A 23858-nucleotide genomic window follows, 5' to 3' on the forward strand; every position below is an offset into this window, starting at 1 on the left:
GCACTGAGAATTTCTTTTTTTTTACTTGCCAACCATAAGATGCAAATGAATTTTGAGACCACAGTTCATAAATTGCCAAGAAAATCCATGCTTTTGTGTCACCCTCAAAGCAACCTCAGCAAATATAACAGCACGCAACATATACATATAATTGTACATATATTTCTATATCTGTACATATCCACTTGACTGTGTCTATGTGTATATATGTATTTATATATCCTATATTATGTATGCATATGTATATAGATGTGTGTGTATATATATATATATATATATATATATATATATATATATATATATATATATATATATATATATATAAAGTAGGAGAGAGAGAGAGAGAGAGAGAGAGAGAGAGAGAGAGAGAGAGAGAGAGAGAGAGAGATAGAGAAAGAAAGGGAGAGCTTTGGATAATTCTTTATTAGCACTTTCATTCATTTAACTGAACTCTTCAAGACAAAAATTAAAACCAAAATTTTTGTCTTGATAAAGAATTATCCAAAACTTTGACTGCCTTCCTTTTTCTCAATATACAATATCTGTACACCACTTCAAACACTCTATACATATATACACATAATTAAATATATATATATATATATATATATATATATATATATATATATATATATATATACATACAGTATATTATATACATATTTTATCATATTTTATGTGAGTTTATGTATGTGTATAAATTATGTATATATGATATATACTTGTACATTATATATGCTTATATATTTGTGTGTGTGTGTGTGTGTGTATTGTACATGCATATATTATACATATATTATTCTTACATATATACATATATGCATGTCTATATATATATATATATATATATTTATATATATATATATATATATATATATATATATATATATATATATATATATATATTAAATATATACTTTTATAAAACAAATTTTACAAAATATATAGTATCTGTTAACAGTCTTAGCCAAAAACTCACAGTTGAGTTTTTGTATATATATATATATATACATGTCTCTTAAAGGATAGAGCTCAAAATCAATGCATTGAAGACACTTTATTGCAGCAACAATTATAATAACAGAAACAACCACAATAAGCCAAACCTATGCACATTTCAATAGGGTATCCCGGAAAAATAAACCACATCATAAGATGTCTCGTAAAATATTGTAACAAATTACAACATATTACAAATTCCCTGATGAGATGGAGTATCCAGTAATTTGTAATATGTTGTAATTTGTTACAATATTTTACGAGACATCTTATGATGTGGTTTATTTATCCGGGACACCCTATTGAAATGTGCATAGGTTTGGCTTATTGTGGTTGTTTCTGTTATTATAATTGTTGCTGCAATAAAGTATCTTCAATGCATTGATTTTGAGCTCTATCCTTTAAGAGACATGTATATATATATATATATATATATATATGGTATTACCTAATATAAAATTCTGGCCAAAATATATTTTTTCAATTTAGTTTTCAAATGCTAGCTTTGTGTAATGATGTTTGCGTTTTTGTAGCATCATATATATATGTATCATATATATGTATGTATGTATGTATGTATGTATGTATGTATGTATGTATGTATGTATGTATGCATGCATGTACGTATCTATATAAGCACTCATGCACATACATATATACATACATTGGAGTATATGTAGGCTTAAACACACACACATTTCTTAACATACATTTAAGAGATTCTTCAAGATAAAAATAGATACCACACATCATCTTAAAAAAATAACAGAAACAGAAAACAAAATATAAATATAAAATAACAACAAACTATGATAAATAGTGGTAGACACCTTCCTTACACTGGATGTGTAACAAACGTGTAACTTTTTGAAGCCGTAAACTGTGCCAACGCTGGAACACAGGAGATGTAACAGGAAGACAACATTCTCAAGGACCAATACTGGCAAAATATAAGACCAGAGCTCATGTGTGTATGTGTGTCTCAAACAATGAACTATTTAGATACAGCCAATGCATGACACATTCAAATTAAAATTCGAGATACATGTTGAAAGACTGTGACAGCAGAACTCGAATGTGTCATGTGTCGGCAATTTTTCAAGCATTTAAACCATGTTACATCTGTCACGCATTGTATGTGTGTGTGTGACACATATTAAACAAATTCTTCAATGTGCATGTAGAAAGACAGTGACTGTAGGCAGACCTTGGATGTGTCCTATACGTGTTCTGCAAGGTTTTCAGGCAATGAACTGTATCACAACAATGATACACTAACTGGTGTAACACAGATGAGTAGCTTGAATATATCAAATAGACTGTGACACCAAATTTCAACTGTGTCTTTGTAACACAGTGTTTCAGAGTAACAACAGTCTGTATCATGAAATACATACCAGGGTATGTGACACACAATTCCTAAATATTTCATCAGAGTGTGACACACAGAGATTTGAGTTCAGTGATATAACATATGTAACCATGATACCTGAGTATGATTTCGCATGTCACAATTGTGACAAGTCACCAGAGTTTTCAGTTCAGATGTGTCATATTTGTAACATGACACAGGAGTTTTTAGTTTGACAAGTGTGACAGACAACATTCAAAGTATGAGCTTGTCACAGTGCAACCAAATACTATTGTTTGCAGTGGAGATGTGTCACATTTCTAACATGGCACAGGGGCTTTTAGCCTACTCTCATGCAGCATAAGAGGGGCACAGTAATACTAACAAACAAAAAAAAAATGCATGAAAATTTTAGTTCCTTTCATGGTACAACTGTGACACATCTCCAGAATTTTGAATCCAGTTACATCAAGTGTGACAAAAAGGACAAACAGTTTTAAGTTTAGTCACAAGACATGTGACACAGCACCAACATGAGTTTAGTTACATTACATGTATCACAAGAACAACATTTGTATTCAGTCACGTTACATGTGACACAGCACCAACAATTGAATTCAGTCATGTTACGTGTCACAATACCAATATTTGAGTTCAGTAGTTATGTTACATGTGGCGCAGCACCAATATTTGAAGTCAGCATGTCACACATGTTACAATACCAACATTTGAGTACACTACATCAGTTCATGTCGCAACTTTTGTAACACAGCACTCCAGATTTCAGTTTTAGCATTAATGTGTCCATGTCACATAATGACAAGAAAAGTTTCAGACGGATCACATGATGTGTCAGCAAAATAAATAAATTTATCAATTAAACAAAAATTATCAGTAACACAACAGCTTCTATCCAACAAGGTAAAGGTGGGTCCAGGAAGCTGTGGACAAAGAGGTCCCACTTTCAAATACAACCAGGCAAGTATTCTGAACATCGAGGGTTTTATAATTTAGAGAAGAAACAATGAGAGGAAGGCCTTTGGATTCAGGGGCCGGCAGACAATTTCTAGTTCATCTTCTTTGGAACAGGGATGGCCAGTCAACTGCAACAAGAAAGAGAGAAGGTAGACATTAGAGATATTAAGAGCAAGGGGACAGATGACAACAACAACAACAATCATTTTAAGGCTATTTTCCCTCCTAATATGCAAAAAAGGCCAAAGGCCTTTTTTACTTACATCTGTGTGCATACACTCACACACACACACACACTCGCATGCATACACAAACGCACACACACACATACATATAATGGGTTTATAATAGGTTTTATTTCCAGAGACTGAAACAAGTAAGAGATAAAAAAAACCCTTTATATTTTAATGATTCGATCTCTCAGACCCCTCAGATTTTTTATTCCAGAAGGTGTAAAAAGTGTATCAGACTGCACTGGATGGGATTTCAGTGCATTATCTGATGGATCCTTGTTTTTGTTTTTGTTTTTGTTTTTACCACTTGTTTCAGTCATTGGACTCCGCTCATGTTGGGGCACCACCTTGAGGAATTTGCAGTTGAATGAATTGATCCCAGGATATATTTTTAAAGCTTGGTACTTGATCTCTTGCTCTCTTTTGCCGAACCACAAAGTTACAAGGACATAAACACTGCAAGTGGTGGGTGGTGGTAGTGGACAAACACAGATACACACACATATAAAATAACAAAGGTGCCTAGATGCAATATAAAACCAAAAAGGAAAACTTCAGTTGTCACCAATAGTGATTGAGGCTGCAGAGTAGCACCTACATTGCTAGAAACAAGCGTCAAAGATCTTTATAACCATAGAAATCACATTTTATGTACTGACAGGGGTTACAACTGCCCCACATCAAGTGAGATCACTATACTAGCAAGCTGGTTTTGCTTGGAATTAAAGATCATCAGTAGTAGCTATTCCATCGCTAAATGGTTTGGTGAAATCCTACCAGTCAGTATATAATGTTTACTATATGAATCAATGGTAATTCAGCAAAATGGTAATGTGAAAATTATAAAATAACAAAGGTGGCTATATATATGATGAGCTTCTTTCAATTTCCATCTCTTAAATCCACTCACAAGGCTTTGGTTGACCTGAAGCTATAGTAGAAGACACTTGCCCAAGGTGCCATGCAATGGGACTAAAACCAGATTGTGTGGTTGGGAAGCAAGCTTCTTAGTGCACAGCTATACTGACCACTTCATATTAACCACAGCACTTTATAGTGTAGTGGTCAGCATACTGGTTTCACAGACACAGACTATGTGAAGCTCTATCTTCTTACCTTCCAGAATATACAATCACAGTTGCAACAGATACACAGCATGTCCGCAAATGTATCTTTCCTTCCAAATCGTCTGCAAAAACAACAAAAAATAGAAAGAAAATAACAATAGCAATAATAATAATAATAATGATGATAATAATAATAATAATAATAAATGCCCGGATGCAGTACCAGGTAGTGGCTCTCATGGCTTCTGATCTTAATTGATTGGAAGTGTTATCATGTACATTGTTTTGTCTTGGTATAAAAGATGGGCTACAGCAAATATTCTGCTTAATACCACAGATTTGCTTGTCAGTTGTTTTGACCTTAACCAGTTGAGCATGTCCCTTGGTGGCTGACGATATGTGCATCTCTGATCACGAGCAGAAGTAGTGGGGGAGCCTCATAGCTATGTGTTGAGAGGAATTCTTTGGGGTTTGAATAATTCACCTTTGGAAACATGGATATTTTGCTCAGCATCTTTGAAACAAACCTTATTCAGGGACCTTTTGAGCGGGATGGGCTACTCGACCTGCAGAAAATTCTAACCGGGCCCCACCTGCGAGGTCATGCGCTGTTTATCTTGATATGAGATCACCACGTTGTGCACATACAGTTGTGATGTAATGTACCCTTATCAGACGGGTAGTCATGATGGGTATAATGGGCTTCTTATATTTTACCCCAGTGTCACTTTGATGGCATGCACTGCTCTCTCACTCAATAATAATAATAATAATAATAATAATAATAATAATAATAATAATAACCCTTTCTGTTATAGGCACAAGGCCTGGAATTTGTGGGAGAAGGCTAGTTGATCACATCAACCCCAGTACTTAACTGGTACCTATTTTATTGGCCTCAAAAGGATAAAAGGCAAAGTTGACCTTGGTGGAATTTGAACTCTGAATGTGAAGACAGATGAAATGCCACTAAGCATTAATAATAATAATAATCCTTTCTACTATAGGCACAAGGCCTGAAATTTGGGGGAGGTGGGGGCCAGTCGATTAGATTGACCCCCAGTACACCACTGGTACTTAATTTATCAACTCCAAAAAGATGAAAGGCAAAGTCAACCTCAACAGAATTTGAACTCAGAATGTAAAGATAGATGAAATACCGCTAAGCATTTTGCCCAGCATGCTAATGCCTCTGTCAGCTCACCGCCTTAATAATAATAATAATAATAACAAGGGAAGGAACTAGTCGATTACATCGACCCCCAGTACTCAACTGGTATTTAGTTTATCGACCCCCAAAAGGATGAAAGGCAAAATCAACATCAGAGGAATTTGAACTCAGAACCTAAAGATGGGCAAAATGCTGCTCAGCATTTTGCCTGGCATGCTAACAATTCTGCCAGCTCACTGCCTGAACAATAATAATAATCCTTACTAAGAAATGCACAAGGCCTAGAATTTGAGGGGAGGGGGCTAGTTAGTTACATTGACACTAGTGCTAAGCATTTCACCCAAGAACTGGGTAAAAATAAAATAGACATTACTGTAGCACCAACAGCAGAAGTGGAAAAATTTTGGAAAGAAATATGGTCGGTGAAGCAACAACCCCAGAAAAGGACCATTAAAACAACGAACTTAGCACCTGAGCAACTCTGGACCCCTGTAACAACTGAAGAGGTCACCCAGGAACTGCAAAGACTAAGCAACTGGAAGGCACCTGGGCACGACAAGATCCCCAACTTCTGGTTAAAATACCTGACAGGAATGCACAAAAAACTGGCTGAAAACTTTAACAACATACTAGCAGAGTCAGAGACAATGCCTGAATGGCTCACGAAAGGGAAAACCATCCTAATTCCCAAATCCACGGAAATGGCAAAACCACAAAACTACAGACCTATAACCTGTCTCCTACAATCTACAAAGCCTTTACTGCAATAATATCGCAGAGATTGAGTAAACACCTGGAAAATAACAACCTCTTTCCAGAAGAGCAGAAGGGATGCTGCAAGGGCTCATACGGCTGTAAAGATCAATTATTGATCAATAAAGCCATAACTGAAGACAGTCGCAAAAAGAAGAAAGGTCTCAGTATGGCCTGGATCGACTACCGAAAGGCTTTCGACAGTGTTCCCCAAACGTGGATTCTCGAAACACTAGCCATAAACAAGGTGGCACCAATTATTATAAAATGCATAAGCACTCTATGAATAAATAGCAGACAGTGCTACAGCTCCAAACAAAAGAGGGCCTTGTGAAAACGAAAGCCATCCCCATTAGAAGAGGAATATTCCAGGGAGACACGCTCTCTCCACTTGTGTTCTGCCTGGCACTCACACCTTTAACAGAATTGCTAAATAGAACTGGATGCGGATACAAATGTTACAGCAAAACAGCCAGCCACCTTTTATATATGGATGACCTAAAATTATACGCCAGAAATGATAAAGAGTTGGAAACACTACTACAGACATTACATGGTTTTACCAAGGAAATAGATATGGAATTTGGATTAGAAAAATGTGCCAAAGCAACCCTGAAAAGAGGAAAACTAACTAGAGTAGCAACATCACACTAGATAAAGCCAATGAAATAAGAGAACTCGACGAAAGCCAGCCATACAAAAATTTAGGAGTCAATGAACTAGATAGGATACAACATACACAAATGAAAGAAAAAATAAAGAAAGAATACTATAGACAAATTAAACACAGAGCTCAATGCTAAAAACAAGATAATAGGTATTAACGCTTTAGCTGTCCCAGTTATAATTTACTGCCACAATATCTTTAACTGGACACTAAATGAACTAACTAAAATAGACAGGAAAACAAGAAAAATAGTGACAGGATCTAGGATGCACCACCCAAAATCTGACATAGAAAGGCTATATATACAACACACAAAAGGTGGCAGGGGTCTTATACAGCTGGAAAACCATTATGAAATAACCACCATAGGATTGCAAAAATACCTACTCCAGAAGCAATGAAAACTAATACAAATAGCCACAAAACACGAGCAAAACAAAAAACTGTTTTCAGTATTTAAGGAAGCTGATAAATACAAACAAGAAATCAATCTACCTATCAAAGAAGAAGAAGAAGAAGAAGAAGAAGAAGAAAACAAATGAAATCCAAACTAAAACTAGAACAGCAACGGACCACGATAAGATGATGGCAAGAAAAGCCCCTACATGGTAAATACTGGGCTAAACTAAATGCAAAAGAAATAGACAGAGAAAAATCCCAGCAATGGTTGAGAAGCTCAGGACTCAAAGCAGAGACTGAAGGATTTTTAATTGCTGCACACGACCAAAGCCTCCCCACCAGAAATTACCAAAAACATATAATGAAAAGAAACATAACAAGTAACTGCAGAATATGTGGAGCTGGAGAAGAAACAATAAATCATATTATCTCTGGGTGCCCAGTCCTGGCTAAAAAGGAATATATTCACAGACACGACAGAGCTGGGACCTATATACACTGGAAGCTATGCCAGCACTATGGAATAACAACAGAAAAAAGATGGTATAAGCACATGCCAGAAAAGGTCACAGAAAGCGAGAAAGCAACCATACTCTGGGATATGCCAATACACACAGATAGAGAAATTAAGGCAAATAGACCAGATATAGTTGTCAAAGATAATGAAGAAAAAAATGCTTTCTAATTGATGTATCAATACCAGCAGATGACAACGTTTCCCTAAAAGAAATGGAGAAACTTTCAAAATACAAAGAGCTGGAAATAGAAGTAATTCGAATGTGGAATCTAAAAACAGAAACAATTCCTATCATAGTAGGTGCCTTAGGCATGATAAAAAAATATTCAGACAAATACATAACAAAAACACCAGGACTTACAAATATATATAACATACAGAAAATTGCACTACTGGGCACTGCACACATCCTACGCAAAACACTTTCAATACAGTGACCATAAGAGCATCACAGCAAACCACAGCACATACCCAAGGCACACAGAGCTGCACTCGGTAGTGAAGTGAAAGCACGTTATGAAAATAAAACTACTGAATAATAATAATAATACCCCATTAGTCTACAGTGAGAAATTTTCTCCATGACAAAACACAGTGAACGGCTTTCAGATGAGTTCAAATATGCCCCAAGCATATTTGAGCAGCTAATAACTTTGTACAAGAATAAGCATAGCTGTGTGGTTAAGACATTCACTTCTCAGCTTTGTGGTTGTAGTTTCAATCCTACTGTGCAGCACACTGAATAAGAATCTTCTATCAAATTCTACTGACAAGGTCTTGGTCAACCAAAGGCTACAGTAGAAGACACCTACTTCATATGTAACATAGGGGGTTTGAAACCTGAGCCACAGGCACCAAAAATGAATTTCTTCACCAGATAAGCTATAGTTTTCTGTTTACACACATATATATTAATTATCTTGATCTAATTATCATGATCTAAATATCTTAATGACCATACTTAATTTATTCATGGCGACAAATGATAAAAGCACAAGAGGAATTTAGGTCATTTGATTAATGGAAGCTGAAACAAAAGACTGGCGTCAACTCATCCACCAACCCCCTAACACACATATTCATACATGCATACATACTATATATATATATATATATATATATAATCTATCCAAACATGAACAAGCAAGAAAAAACACGAAAAAACAACAATGCGAGGATGTGGAATAAGTACAGTGTTATTGGACGATCAGGAAAGGAAAGAAAAAAAAGAGGATTTCATGTTTCGAGCGGAGCTCTTTGTCAGGAATAGAGAAAAAGTCCAAAGAAGGGAAGAGGGAGAAAGAAAATCGCCAACGATACCCATGCGGTCACATATTGAAATGACTGGAAGGGAAAGGGTAGAGAAAAAGTTCTTTCAAAGACAGGAGAGTGTAAGAGAAGGAGGTATGTGTGGGTATGTGCATGCGCACAGGTCTGTGTGTGTGTGTGTGTAATGATAGCATGTGAATGTGCGCGTGTGTGTGTATATATGAGTGTGGTTGTGGCTGTTTATGTATGTGTGTGTGTGTGTATGTATATGTAGTGTGTGTGTGTGTGTGAGTACATGTGTATGTGTGTGTGTGTATATATATATATATACACACACACATCATATATGTATATATATATATATATATATATATATATATATATATATATATATATATATATATATATATATATACATATATACATATTTTTATATACATATATAGAGGGTGCGATGGGTAAATTGTTGCCATGTCATAATTTTAATTTCGGGCATGTGCATTGTTTGTCTTTGATTTTGCCGACTACACCATATAGTAAAGTCAGTTGGGCACAGTCTGTGAGAAAAACAGCGCCATGATGCAATTCACTTTGCCAGAAATTTGGAAATTACACGCTGTACTGTTTGTGCCAGATGCTCTAATATGAACATTTCAAAGTGTTTGTGAGTCAATCTGAAGACATGTACTGCGAGTGATGTAGTGATGGTGACGTTATATCTACGTTCATCTTCCCACACAGCTTCAGACTCAACACGGTGGCCTACATCAAGTGCCTGGTGGAGGTAGTGCTACCCTGGGTCAACAGGGTAGCTGCTGGAAGACCCTACGTCAGGCAACAGGACTCTGCACCATGCCACACAAGTAGAAGAACCCAGTCATGTCTATCAGACAATTTCTGCAACCACGTCATCATTAACATCTGGCTACCTAACTCCCCAGACTGCAACATCCTTGATTATTATGTGTGGGGTACAGCTGAGTGAGAGACCAACAAAACTCTTTGTAATACCAAAGATGAACTGAAGGCAAGGATTATGGCAGCATTCACCAATTCAAACAAGGAGACCATCCAGAAGAGGATATATATATATATATATATATATATATATAGGACGTGCTTCTTTCAGTTTCCATCTACCAAATCCACTCACAAGGCTATAGTAGAAGACACTTGCCCAAGGCGCTACGCAGTGGGACTGAACCAATATCCATGTGGTTGGTAAGCAAGCTACTTACCACACAGCCACTCCTGCACCTGTATATATATTTATATATAGAAACACACACACACACATATATATATATGCAACAGACTTCTTTCAATTTCCATTAACCAAATCCACTCACAAGGCTTTAGTCAGCCTGAAGCTATAGTAGAAGACATTTGCCCAAGACTACAGGGTTGGAAAGCAAGCTTCTTAACAAATAAAACGTTAATAACAATTTTAAACAGAACAAATTTAAAAGAAAAGAGGAAATAAAAACTGGTTGACTGGTAAAATGTTTAAGCAATGATAAAGTAACTGACAGGAATGATGGCATTTTTTACATTCTGAAACGAAATCCTGCTGAAATCAACTTCATCTTTCATCCCTCCAGAGTCGATAGATAAAGCATCGGTCATCTACTCAGCTGGAAAAAAAAATCCCTCCAGAAATGTGACTTTGATGAGGAACGATAGGAAATCACCGCCACAAACAGATCTGAACGGAGGCAAGCAGTATCTGAAGGGAACCAAAGCATAAGAAAATGAAAGACGAGTTAGCCAAATGGAAAAGCGTGAGGCAATAAAGGCTAGATCTAACACACCAGAGCGTTCCCTTGTGTGTCCAGTATGCGGTCACCATTATGCGTCTGACTATGGCCTCAGATCCTACATGGGGGTATACAAATGAACAAAGTGTTAGGTTGGACTTTATCGACCACGATAGTCGACCAACATATACTCAGCTACAGTGTGAGCCATGGGAGACAACTGTGTGAAAGTCAGGGGGAATAACTCAATGATTCTTTATCTTCACGGTATTGAATGTAATAGAGTGGTTTCTGGATAGAGGTTGTATATTTGGTATCTGACAGTTGCACCTTGTCTGAGATAGTCGGGTGAACAGGCAGTTGGACTGACTTTCATTCAACACTCAATCTTTCATTTGATGGTTCCTAGCGCCATACTCGGTACCCCACTTCAACTGTTGGGCCAAACCAAGTGAGGGTATGCTTTTAACTTTGTACCAGTAAACAATAGACTCCAAAGTAACATTTCCCAAGGGCTGAAGAACCTGCTCAGGCTAACGGCCTAGTGTTCGGTGCCAAGGCGTATCTCAGGCAGAGGTATACAGTTATGGTTAACAGCTTGGAGAGGAATGGGCGCCGCTAAGCTAACTTGTCCATGAAACATTCAAGTAGATGACAACCAGAACAGCACCCCCACCAGATGAGCAGTTGCCTGGGTTAACATCAAGGAAGGAGACAGGGTTTGATTTTGCTGGCTCACAGAGGGTAGCAGAAGACAAAGATAAGTGGCAACATCTGGTTGCAATGTCATCAGTGAATGCCTCCAATGACCAAATGGTCAAAGGGCAGGAAGCAAAAGAAAATGAAACAAATGGAGGAGGATGGAGCTAGGGCGTCTTATCTGACTGACACGCTGGATTCTAGTTGATCCAATCAACAGAACAGCCTCCTTGTGAAATTAATGTGCAAGTGGCTGAGTACTTCACAGACACACATACCCTTTATGTAGTTCTCAGGGAGATTCAGCATGATACAGAATGTTACAAGGCTGGCCCTTTTGAAATACAGGTACAACTCATTTGTACCAGCTGAGTGGACTGGAGCAACGTGAAATAAAGTGTCTTGCTCAAGGACACAATGCATTACCTGGAATTGAACTTACGACCTTACAATTGTGAGCTGAATACCCTAACCACTAAGCCACATGCCTTCACTATTCTTATCTAACCACAAATACCAAATAACCTAAAGAACATCACAGGGAACAGGGATCGAGCATTGTTTGTTGAATTCTAACTCATTCAGCCAAGTGAAATCACAGCCATGGCCGTTGCTACTGTCATGTAAATGGCACCTGTAGTCATGGCCATTGCCAGAACCAAGATGTTCAAATGTTGGGCCTTATGGAGGCGATGACAAGTGACCGAGTCCTTTGATGATATGCAGTGCTTGAGAAGACTTGTCAAGTGGAGTCATAGTTGTGGCCATTGCTGGTGTCATGTAAATGGCACCTGTGCCAGTGGTGTGTAAAAGGCACCTCCTACACTCTTTGAGTGGTTGGCATTGGAAAGGGTGTCCAACTGTAGAAACCAAGCCAGATCAGACTGGAATCTGGTGCATCTCTCTGGTTTACCAGTTCCAGCCAAGCTGTCTAACCCATGCCAGCATGGAAAGCAGATGTTAATGATGATGATGATGATGATGGTCATCATCATCATCATGTTTTACTATTTATTTATACGTTTTTTGCATGGATTGAATGACTTCTTTTAAGTTAGATTTTCTATAGTCAAATGCCTTTCCTGTCACCAACACTCACCTGTTGCCAAGCAAGTTAATATTTCCCCAAGGCTAGACATGATTTTCCCATAGAATAGGTAATAGGTTCGAATGCTGGCATAAGGCTAGTAATTTCAGAAGAGGGAGTAAATATCGATTACATCAATCTACAGGGTTCAACCGGTATTTCTTCCATTGACCCTGCAAGGACGAAATACAAAGTGAACCTCAGGGGAATTTGAAGTCAGAAGGTAAGGACTGATGAAATGCCACCAAGCATTTTGTGCGACATGTTAACAATTCTGCCAATTCACCACCTGATATCTCCCCATAATATTGAAAATGAATATCACTGCTAATGTGACAGTGACACTTGTTTACAACAACTCTCTTGAAATGTCAAGCAAGACAAGGAGACACAAACACACACACACACACACACACACACACACGCATACATATACATATGTATATATCCTCCAATGCCCCTTTCCCTCTCAGAGATTACTTGTCTTTCAAGCTACTTGGTGACCCTGCCGGTGCTGGTACCACATAAAGAGCATTCAGTCCACACTGTGAAGTGGTGAGCATTTGGAAGGACATCCAGCTGTAAAAACCATGGCAAAACGAACCTTCTCTGTGCTGGTGTCACGTGAAATGCACTCAGTCCACTCTGCAGGGTGGTTGGTGTTAGGAAGGGCATCTAACAGTAAAAACCATGCCAAAACAGGCACAGTAGCTTAGGGTAGTTTTTCTACCTGGCCGACTCCTGTCAAATCATCCAACTCACATGGTTGGAAAGCAAGCTTTTTACCATACAGCCATGACTATGCTTAAGGCTTCTTTCAGTTTCCATCCATCAAATCTTCTCACAAGGCTCTATACAGTAGAAGACGCTTGCCTACAAAGCCACACAGTGAGACTGAACTAGAAACCCTATGGCTGGGAAGTAGACTTCTAACCCAGAGCTACGCCTGTGTCCATAACACAATAAAACATTAAAAGAAGTGACTTCTGCTGCTACATAAATGCTAACAAAATTGAAAGGGTTAATGGAACCTGCATAACTGGACATTTCCCAGACTGTTTTCCTTCTGGAGATAGGCCTTTGCACCTGAAATATAAAGGTTTTACAAAACTTTCCACATTATCAGAAGCTTTTTATTTCCCTCTTTTTTATCTTCTTTGATAAAAAAAAAAAGGAAAAAGAAAGAAAAAAAGAGCCAAAAGTAACGTACTTTACACATCTTCGGTAAACCATTTTCCAGTCAATCTCACACTCGTCAGCTTCCTTTGGTATAAATACCAACAGTTGGTCGTTGTTGAAATTATAAAAACACAGCTGCTTCCATAGTATCTTCTCTTCGGACAGTTCATAGATAAAGCTGTTTGTGAGACCAGTGTGGACAATGTCCTTGTGGTCGTTGAGCCGTAACAGGATGTCTCGGATGCAGTCTTCTGGCAAATCACTAAAGGTGAGCCTGCCATCATTTTCTCGCTGCATGTGAGGAAGAATGAGAAAGTGAGAGCAAAGGAGAGTGAGAGGGGGGCATCAAATGAAGAAGAGTAATAGGAATGAAGAGAGAGAGAGAGGGAGAGAAAGAGTGAGTGAGGAATGAGTGATAGGGAGTGTGAGTGAGTTCGGGAGGATGAGTGGTTAAATCTGACAGAAAGATAGTGAAAGTATGAGTGTAAGGGTGAGTGAGAGAAACAGCAATGTAGAGAGGGGGAGAAGGAGAAAGGAAAAAGAGGGAAGGAGAATGGGAGGTAGAGAAGAATAGAAAGAGAGAGAGAGAGAGAGATGAGAGAAAGAACAAGACAAAGGAGAATAGAAAAAGAGAGAGAGATGAAAAGAAAGAAGAGAGGGAGAGAGAAACGGAAGAAAAAGAAGAGAAAGGGGAAGAGAGAGGAAGGGAGAAAGGAAGAGTGAAGGAGAGAGGGGGGTAAGTGAGGGCGAAAAGAAGAGAGAGAGAAAGGAAGAAAGAGAGAAAGGAAGAGAGAGAGAGAGAAGAGAGAGAGAAAGGAAGAGAGAGAGAAAGGAAGAGAGAGAGAAAGGAAGAGAGAGAGAGAAGAGAGGAAGAGGGATAAGAGAGGATGAGAGAGCAAGAGAGGAAAGAAAGAGATAGAGGGGGAAAGAGAGGATGGGAGGAAGAGAAAGACAGATAACCAAGAGTAGTGGTGGTGGTGGTGGTGGTGGTGGTGAGTTACTGAATTTTGTCTTCATTAACTCTTTTACAATTGAATTTCATGGTTATTCCAGAAATTATGAGAAATATCCATCAAAACAGAATTGGTATTTTCTGCAAATCACATTGCCCCAATAAACTTGACAGAAACTTAAGAGAAAGCAGTTTCAAACTTAAGAGTAATGAAATTTGGAGTGGATGTGTCTACTTTTTGCTATAAAAGTGTTAAATAACATATAACAGACTGTACGGGGTTATTATATCTATTAACACTTTCACTGTGAAACTAAGTTTCATAGTTATTCAAGGAATGATGTTAAATATCTGCCAAAGAATGGAATTGGTATTTTCTGCAAATCACATTGCCTCATTAAACTTGACATATCTTAAGAAATGGTTTCAAACATGACATTCCTCAACAAAAGATAGATTCATATATTAAACTGCTTCCTGAAGTTGAGGGCAAAGAAACTTTGAATACATGATAATGATAATAATAATAATAATAATAATAATAATAATAATAATAATAATAATAATTGATGTATCAATACCAGCAGATGACAACGTTTCTCTAAAAGAAATGGAAAAACTTTCAAAATACAAAGACCTGGAAATAGAGATAACTCGAATGTGGAATCTAAAAACAGAAACAATTCCTATCATAGTAGGTGCCTTAGGTATAATAAAAAAATATTCAGACAAATACATAACAAAAACATCAGGACTTACAAATATATATAACATACAGAAAATTGCACTACTGGGTACTGCACACATTCTACGCAAAACACTTTCAATACAGTAAACATAAGAGCACCACAGCAAACCACAGCACATACCCAAGGCGCACAGAGCTGCGCTCGGTAGTGAAGTGAAAGCACGTTATAAAAATAAAACTACTGAATAATGATAATAATAATAATAATGATAATGATCCTTTCTACTGGAAGCACAAGAATCTGAAATTTGGTGGGGAGGGGATTAGTCAATTACATCAATCCCAGTGTTTCACTGGTACCTAATTGATCGCCCACCAAAAGGATGAAAGGCAAAGTTGATCTCAGTGGAATTTGAACTCAGAACATAAAGACAGACAAAATACCACTAAGCATTTTGCCCAGCATGCTCACAATTCTGCTAGCTCGCCACCTTAATAATAATAATCCTTCCTACTGAAAGTACAAGGCCCCAAATTTTGGGGAAAAGATTAAGTCAATTACATCGACCCCAGTGCGTAACTGGTACTTATTTAATCGACCCCAAAAGGATGAAAGAGAAAATTGACCCAAGCAGAATTTGAACTCAGAACATAGCAACAGACGAAATACCGCTAAGCCCTTTGCCCAGCGTGCTACCAATTCTGCCAGCTTGCTGACTTAATAAAAATAATGATGCCTTTGTTGTATACAGTGCTCAGGTGTTGTACAACTCATCAGAAAAACTAGCCAAAAGTGCATGAAGAGTACATAGAATATGCAGAGAAAGTGAACAGTGGAAAAAGTCGAGAGGCTGTATGGTAATAAGCTTGCTAACCGACCACATGGTTCCGGGTTCAGTCCTACTGCGTGGCACCTTGGGCGAGTATCTTCTACTATAGACTCGGACCGATCAAAGCCTTGTGAGTGGATTTCGTAGATGGAAACTGAAAGAATCCCTTCGTGTGTGTGTGTGTGTGTGTGTTTGTGTGTCCGTGTTTGTCCCCCTACCATCGCTTGACAACCAATGCTGGTGTGTTTATGTCCACGTAACTTAGTGGTTCGGCAAAAGAGACCGATAGAATAAGTACTAGGCTTACAAAGAATAAGTCCTGGGGTCGATTTGCTCGACTAAAGGCGATGCTCCAGCATGGCCACTTCTTTCTGTGTTCCTTTCTGTGGAAGAGCATAGGCTTGACACGTTAAAGACTTTTTCACTTCCTGAGCATTACACTAATACATCTGTTTGTTGTCTTCACCACCTGTCTTCGTCTTTTGTTTTTTTGTGAATTCTCCCTATATATATATATATATATCATCATCATCATCATCGTTTAACGTCCGCTTTCCATGCTAGCATGGGTTGGACGATTTGACTGAGGACTGGTGCAACCGGATGGCTACACCAGGCTCCAATCTAATTTGGCAGAGTTTCTACAGCTGGATGCCCTTCCTAACGCCAACCACTCAGAGAGTGTAGTGGGTGCTTTTACGTGTCACCCGCACGAAAACGGCCACGCTCGAAATGGTGTCTTTTATGTGCCACCCGCACAAGAGCCAGTCCAGGGGCACTGGCAACGATCTCGCTCGAAATCCCTACAAGGCCAGTCAGGCGGTACTGGCAACGGTCATGCTCAGGATGGTACATCTTATGTGCCACCCGCACAAGAGCCAGTCCAGGGGCACTGGCAACGATCTCACTTGGCTTGCCGGGTCTTCTCACGCACAGCACATTTCCAAAGGTCTCGGTTAGTAGTCATCGCCTCGGTGAGGCCCAATGTTCGAAGGTCTCACCTCACCACCTCAGCCCAGGTCTTCCTGGGCCTACCTCTTCCACGGGTTCCCTCAACTGTTAGGGAGTGGCACTTTTTCACGCAGCTATCCTCATTCATTCTCACCACATGTCCAAACCAGCGCAATCGTCTCTCTTGCACACCACTACTGACGCTTCTTATGTTCAGCTTTTCTCTCAAGATACTTACACTCTGACGGGTATGCACATTTACATTACACATCCAGCGGAGCATACTGGCTTCATTCCTTGCGAGCTTACGCATGTCCTCAGCAGTCACAGCCCATGTTTCACTGCCATGTAGCATGGTTGTTCGTACACGTGCGTCATACAGTCTGCCTTTTACCCTGAGTGAGAGTCCCTTTGTCGCCAGCAGAGGTAAGAGCTCTCTAAACTTTGCCCAGGCTATTCTTATTCTAGCAGTTACACTTTCAGCGTACCCACCCCCACTACTAACTTGGTCACCCAGATAGCGGAAGCTATCAACTACCTCTAGTTTTTCTCCCTGGAATGCGATAGAAGTTGTTTCCTGTTTGTTTACAGTGTTTATTGCACCTGAACATCTGCCACATACAAAAACTAACTTTGTAGTTAATCTGCCTTTGATATTGCTGCACCTCTTATGTATCCATAGCTTGCACCGGGTACATCTTATAGAGTTACTACCTACTCCTTTACTGCATACTGAGCAGGGCCATCTACCTGAAGGGGTGTGTGTTTTATCTACCTTCCTACTTATTAGGATTTTGGTTTTTGCTAGGTTGACTCTAAGACCCTTCGATTCTAGTCCTTGCTTCCACACCTTAAACTTCTCTTCTAGTTCTGATAGTGACTGCGCAATTAGTGCAAGGTCATCAGCATAGAGGAGCTCCCAGGGGCAACCTGTCTTGAATTCCTCTGTGCACGCCTGGAGGACTATGATAAATAGGAGGGGGCTGAGGATGGAACCTTGGTGGACCCCTACCTCTACCCGGAATTCATTACTGTACTCATTTCCAACCTTCACCTTACTGACAGCATCTCTGTACATGGCTCGCACAGCTTTCACTAACCATTCTTCTATCCCAAGTTTCCTCATTGACCACCAGATAAGGGATCGGGGGACCCTGTCAAAGGCTTTCTCCATGTCATATATATATATATATATATATATATATATATATATATATATATATATATATATATATATATATATATATATACACATATATATATATATATCTACTGTCCACAATAAAAAGGCTTGAATAATGTATTCCATAGAGGTTATGGGATTGTTTTATATTAAATAACATTAAAAACATTGTATGGGGTTATCTTATACTAACTCTTTCGCTGTGAAATTAAACTTCATGGTCATTCCAGAAATGATGTTAGATATCCACCCAAAACATAGAATCTGGTATTTCCTGCAAGTTGTGATGCCTCAATAAACTAGACATCTTTCAACAAAAACTTGTTCCAAACATGACCTTCCTCATATAAACCTGCTTTCCACAGTTAAGGGTATGTGTAGATATATTATTTGATTTCCACAGTAAAACGGTTAAAGCTATCCCTCTGTTTCACTCTCAGTCTCTCCCTCTCTCTCTCTCACCACCTGTCAAAATCTAATGCCTAGTAATAGAAGACACACATACATATAAGCACAAACGTACATATATATAGACATACACACATATAAGCACAAACACACACACACACACACACATACACACAACTATAGGAGTTTCCCAAAACACTCATAGGCACTTTCATATGTACACACACACTCAAGTGCTCATAAATATACTGGTAAGAATGACCCAAATGCAGAGAGACATACACAGGCTCCCACATACATATAAACATACACATACTCACATGCACATACACTTAGACTCATACGCTACACATGCAAAGAGGTACACACAAACACATATTCACACACACCCAGACACACATACATACACATGTGAATATACACACACACAACCAGGCCTAGGCGCATACATATGTGTATGTACATACAAAGACAGACGCATGTGTACATACCTACAAACATACATCCAGGCATGTACACGTGTACATATATATAAATGCACGTCCAGGCATAGAAACATATGGGTAACATATATATAAACACATATACACAAACATGTGTGTACATACATACAAACTCACATTAGGCATACATGCGTACACATGTACATATATACAAACACACATCCAGACATACATGCATGCACATGTGTACAACCAGACATGCAGGCATAAATGTGTGCAACCAGATGCTCATGTACATGACCAGACACAAATGCATACACATGTGTATGACCAGACATGTATGCACGTATGTATAATCGGACATACATGCATGCAAACACGTGTACATATATACAAACACACACACACACACACACACACACACACATAGAGACACAATTCACAAATTAATACTGACCTCTGTTAACTGGAACGTTTCCAGCTTCTTAATCATCCTGGCAACTGCATCATTGTGTTGTGCCCAAAGAGCTTGGCTCCCGATATGTGTATGAATGCCATCATTGAGGGCTTTTTGTGAAAGATGTAGTAACCTGCGCACAGCCTCTAAGTTATACTCGAGTTTTAGAACTGGGAAAAATGAGAGAAGGGAAAAATACACTAACTGTTTATACTCACACACAAACACACACACACATACATACATATATAACAAAAGGGGGTGTATTTCCATGCAGGAGAAAATATAGAAAAATTTGTGGTTGAAAATGCACCTGAATTTGAAAAACTTGTAATTGTTTTTAAATAAATTTATTTACATACATTCCAAACTAGTTTCAACAATATTTTTTGTTTATTAATGTTAAAAGTTTAAAATTACAAAGTAGAAAAACATGTTTAAAAAGATCCAATGTTTACAAAATTCAATAATATCGATTATGACTTAAATGTTCACAACGTTCAATAAAAAACGTGGATCGTCTTGTTTAAATACACAAAATTCAATAGTGTTAGAAGTGATCGATAAGAAATGTGGATCACCAAGGGTTTGATCATACTAAGTTAAACTAGCTCGTTAAGAAAATCTCTATAAGAAACGAAAGCAGAATTTATACTGAGAAGTAATGTTTAACACCATCTAAACACGGGAACAGATGATACCTGTTATTTCAACTATAGGAGGACACCTTCTTCCAGCTGGTTGTTCAGTGCGCTCCACACTCTATATACACTGCAAGCAGGGAGAGAACTCTCTACTATTCCAGCTTCAGGACCACCAACACAATGGTTTCAACCTTATCTACAAATATTCGTCTGCTACATGTCTGATGGATGCTTGACTGTGCATTGGATAACCAGCTGAAGGTGGTGTCCTCCAGTGGCGGCTATTCCAGTGTTTGGGTGGCAATAGTTATTACCTATATATATATATATATATATATATATATATATATATATATATATATATATATATATATGTTGGCACTCTGTCGCTTACGATGTCGAGGATTCCAGTTGATCCGATCAACGGAACAGCCTGCTCATGAAATTAACGTTAAGGGTACACATGTCTGAGCACTCCACAGACATGCGTACCCTTAACATAGTTCTCGGGGATATTCAGCGTGACACAGTGTGACAAGGCTGGCCCTTTGAAGTACAGGCACAACAGAAACAGGAAGTATGAGTGAGAGAAAGTTGTGTGAAAGAGTACAGCAGGGTGCGCCACCACCCCCTGCCGGAACCTTAGGTGTTTTCGCTCAATAAACACTCACAACGCCCAGTCTGGGAATCGAAACCGCGATCCTATGACCGCGAGTCCGCTGTCCTAACCACTGGGCCAATGCGCCTCCACACACACACACACACACATACACACACATATATATATATATGTATACATATATAAACTCATACACACACACTCACACACATATATATATATGTATAAACACATACACATATATAAACTTGGACACACATACTCATTAAAGACTGTGTGTTTTATGAGGGAGGTTTTGCTGCTATTTCTAGCAAGTTGTTTGACTACCGTGACGTCCTCCTCACAGCAGTAGTAAGACGTTGATCAAGTGCAGGAGTTATGTACCTTAGGTAAGTTAGCTGCGCTCAAGTAGAGAAAAGTTGTCTTACCCTGAGTTAAAACCTCTTCCAATGTGTGGAAGAGATATTTCTGTGTGTTACCACTGAGGCTGGACAGTTTAGTGGTTATTAATATTTCTAGCAGCTGCAACAGGAAACACAAAGATTACAAATGAATAAATAAACAAATAAATAAACAAATAAATAAATGAATGAATAAGTAAGTCTGTATAGAGGCACGAGTGTCTATATATTTAGATGCGTGTGCATGAGCATGTGTGTGTATGAGCATTTTGTGCATATATATATATATAATATATAGATTCTTCTACTTGTTTCAGTCATTTGACTGTGGCCATGCTGGAGCACCACCATAGAGGGTTTTACACAAAGAAATCGACCTGCTGGACTTATTCTTTGTAAGCCTAGTACTTATTCTGTCTGTTTTGCTGAACTGCTAAGATACAGGAACATAAACACACCAACATCGGGTGTCAAGCGATGCCAGGGAGACAAACACAGACACAAAGACAAATACACACACACAAACACACATATATACATACATACATACATACAACAAGCTTCTTTCAGATTCTTGTTTCTTTACTGCCCCCAAGGGGCTACACACAGAGGGGACAAACAGGGACAGACAAACGGATTAAGTCGATTATATCGACCCCCCAAAAGGATGAAAGGCAAAGTCGACCTCGGCAGAATTTGAACTCAGAACATAGTGGCAGACGAAATACCGCTAAGCATTTCGCTCAGTGTGCTAACATTTCTGCCAGCTCGCCACCCTCCAGTTTCTTTCGGTTTCTGTCTTCCAAAATCCACTGACACGGTTTTGGTTGGCCTGAAGCTATAGTAGAAGACACTTGCATAAGGTCCCAGGCACTGGGACTGAACCTGGAACCATGTGGTTGAGAAGCAAGCTTCTTACCACAGCCACACCTGTATCTATCTATCTATCTATATATATATATATATATATATATATATATATATATATATATATATATATATATATATATATATATATATATATATATATATATATATATATATATATACATATATATATATACAAACTTAGTAAATGGAGTAAAACGCATATGTTAAATGAATTCTTTTATTCTTTTATTTCCCACTGGATCCTGATTCTTATATATATATATATATATATATATACATATACATATACACAATTTCATACATATACATAAATATGTGTACACATATGTATATATACACAAACATGCACACACACACATACATGCATATATATACACATTTGTACGTATATACACATGTTAGTCGTGTGGTGATTGATATTAAAGCAGTGCTATATGTATAGGAAAATGATGCTTATATTAGTTAGTAAGATATTAAATGATTGACAATTAATAAAGGTAATGGGTGGTCTATTAATCTACAGAGATAGACTATGTTATTAAGTTAGATGTAAATGAAAGGGGCAAGAAGAAGGGGTTAAAGGAGTAAAAATTATTTGTAAAGACTAAGTTAATATTATTACCAAAGTTTACTTCGGTGATCACATTCTATATCTGTTAATGCAAGGGTTTTCCAAGAGATGAAATAGAATGTTATATTGCAGTTCTATATTTAAGAGATGAGGAATTATTTACATTATTTACATTATTTACATTTGACGGATATTTGTCCTCATCTTTTTTGTTGTTAACACAACGTTTCGGCTGATATACCCTCCAGCCTTCGTCAGGTGTCTTGATTTCGAACCTGGGTTCTCATTCCTAACGATGTTACTATTATTATATTATTATTATTATTATTACTATTATTAATCAGGTCGCTGCCGTGAATCGAACTCGGAACCTTGGGGTTAGTAGCCCGCGCTCTTAACCACTACGCCATATGCCCGTAGTTTCCCCAAGACACCTGACGAAGGCTGGAGGGTATATCAGCCAAAACGTTGTGTTAACAACAAAAAAGATGAGGACAAATATCCGTCAAATGTAAATAATGTAAATAATGAGAATGTTATATTGTTCAGTAATTTATGCGTCATAGAGCAGAGAGAAGAGAATGTTTATATGTTTTGGATTCATCTTACGATGAACGTAAACAAGTGAACTAGGATTGCTTTCAGAATCTTAGATGTGTCTAAGAAAGTTTAAGAAGACAAATGAAATTCCTAGACG

General features: G+C 38.1%; 1 protein-coding gene across 1 annotated transcript in view; it reads right to left on the reverse strand.

The window, feature by feature from the left end:
• Positions 1-1814: 1814 nt before the first annotated feature.
• The window catches only part of LOC106875167 (F-box only protein 32), an 84206-nt gene continuing 62162 nt past the window's right edge, over positions 1815-23858 (reverse strand). Inside the window, exons 5-9 of the mRNA XM_089344750.1 lie at positions 21727-21820; positions 20036-20205; positions 14155-14414; positions 4675-4747; positions 1815-3453 (exon numbers count right to left, since the gene is read on the reverse strand). Coding sequence (XP_089200876.1) covers positions 3361-3453; positions 4675-4747; positions 14155-14414; positions 20036-20205; positions 21727-21820 — 690 coding nt within the window. The 3' untranslated portion in view covers positions 1815-3360. The remainder of the gene's footprint in view (positions 3454-4674; positions 4748-14154; positions 14415-20035; positions 20206-21726; positions 21821-23858) is intronic.

Source organism: Octopus bimaculoides, chromosome 28, assembly GCF_046866305.1.
Source record: "Octopus bimaculoides isolate indiv1 chromosome 28, ASM4686630v1, whole genome shotgun sequence".
Lineage (NCBI taxonomy): Eukaryota > Metazoa > Mollusca > Cephalopoda > Octopoda > Octopodidae > Octopus > Octopus bimaculoides.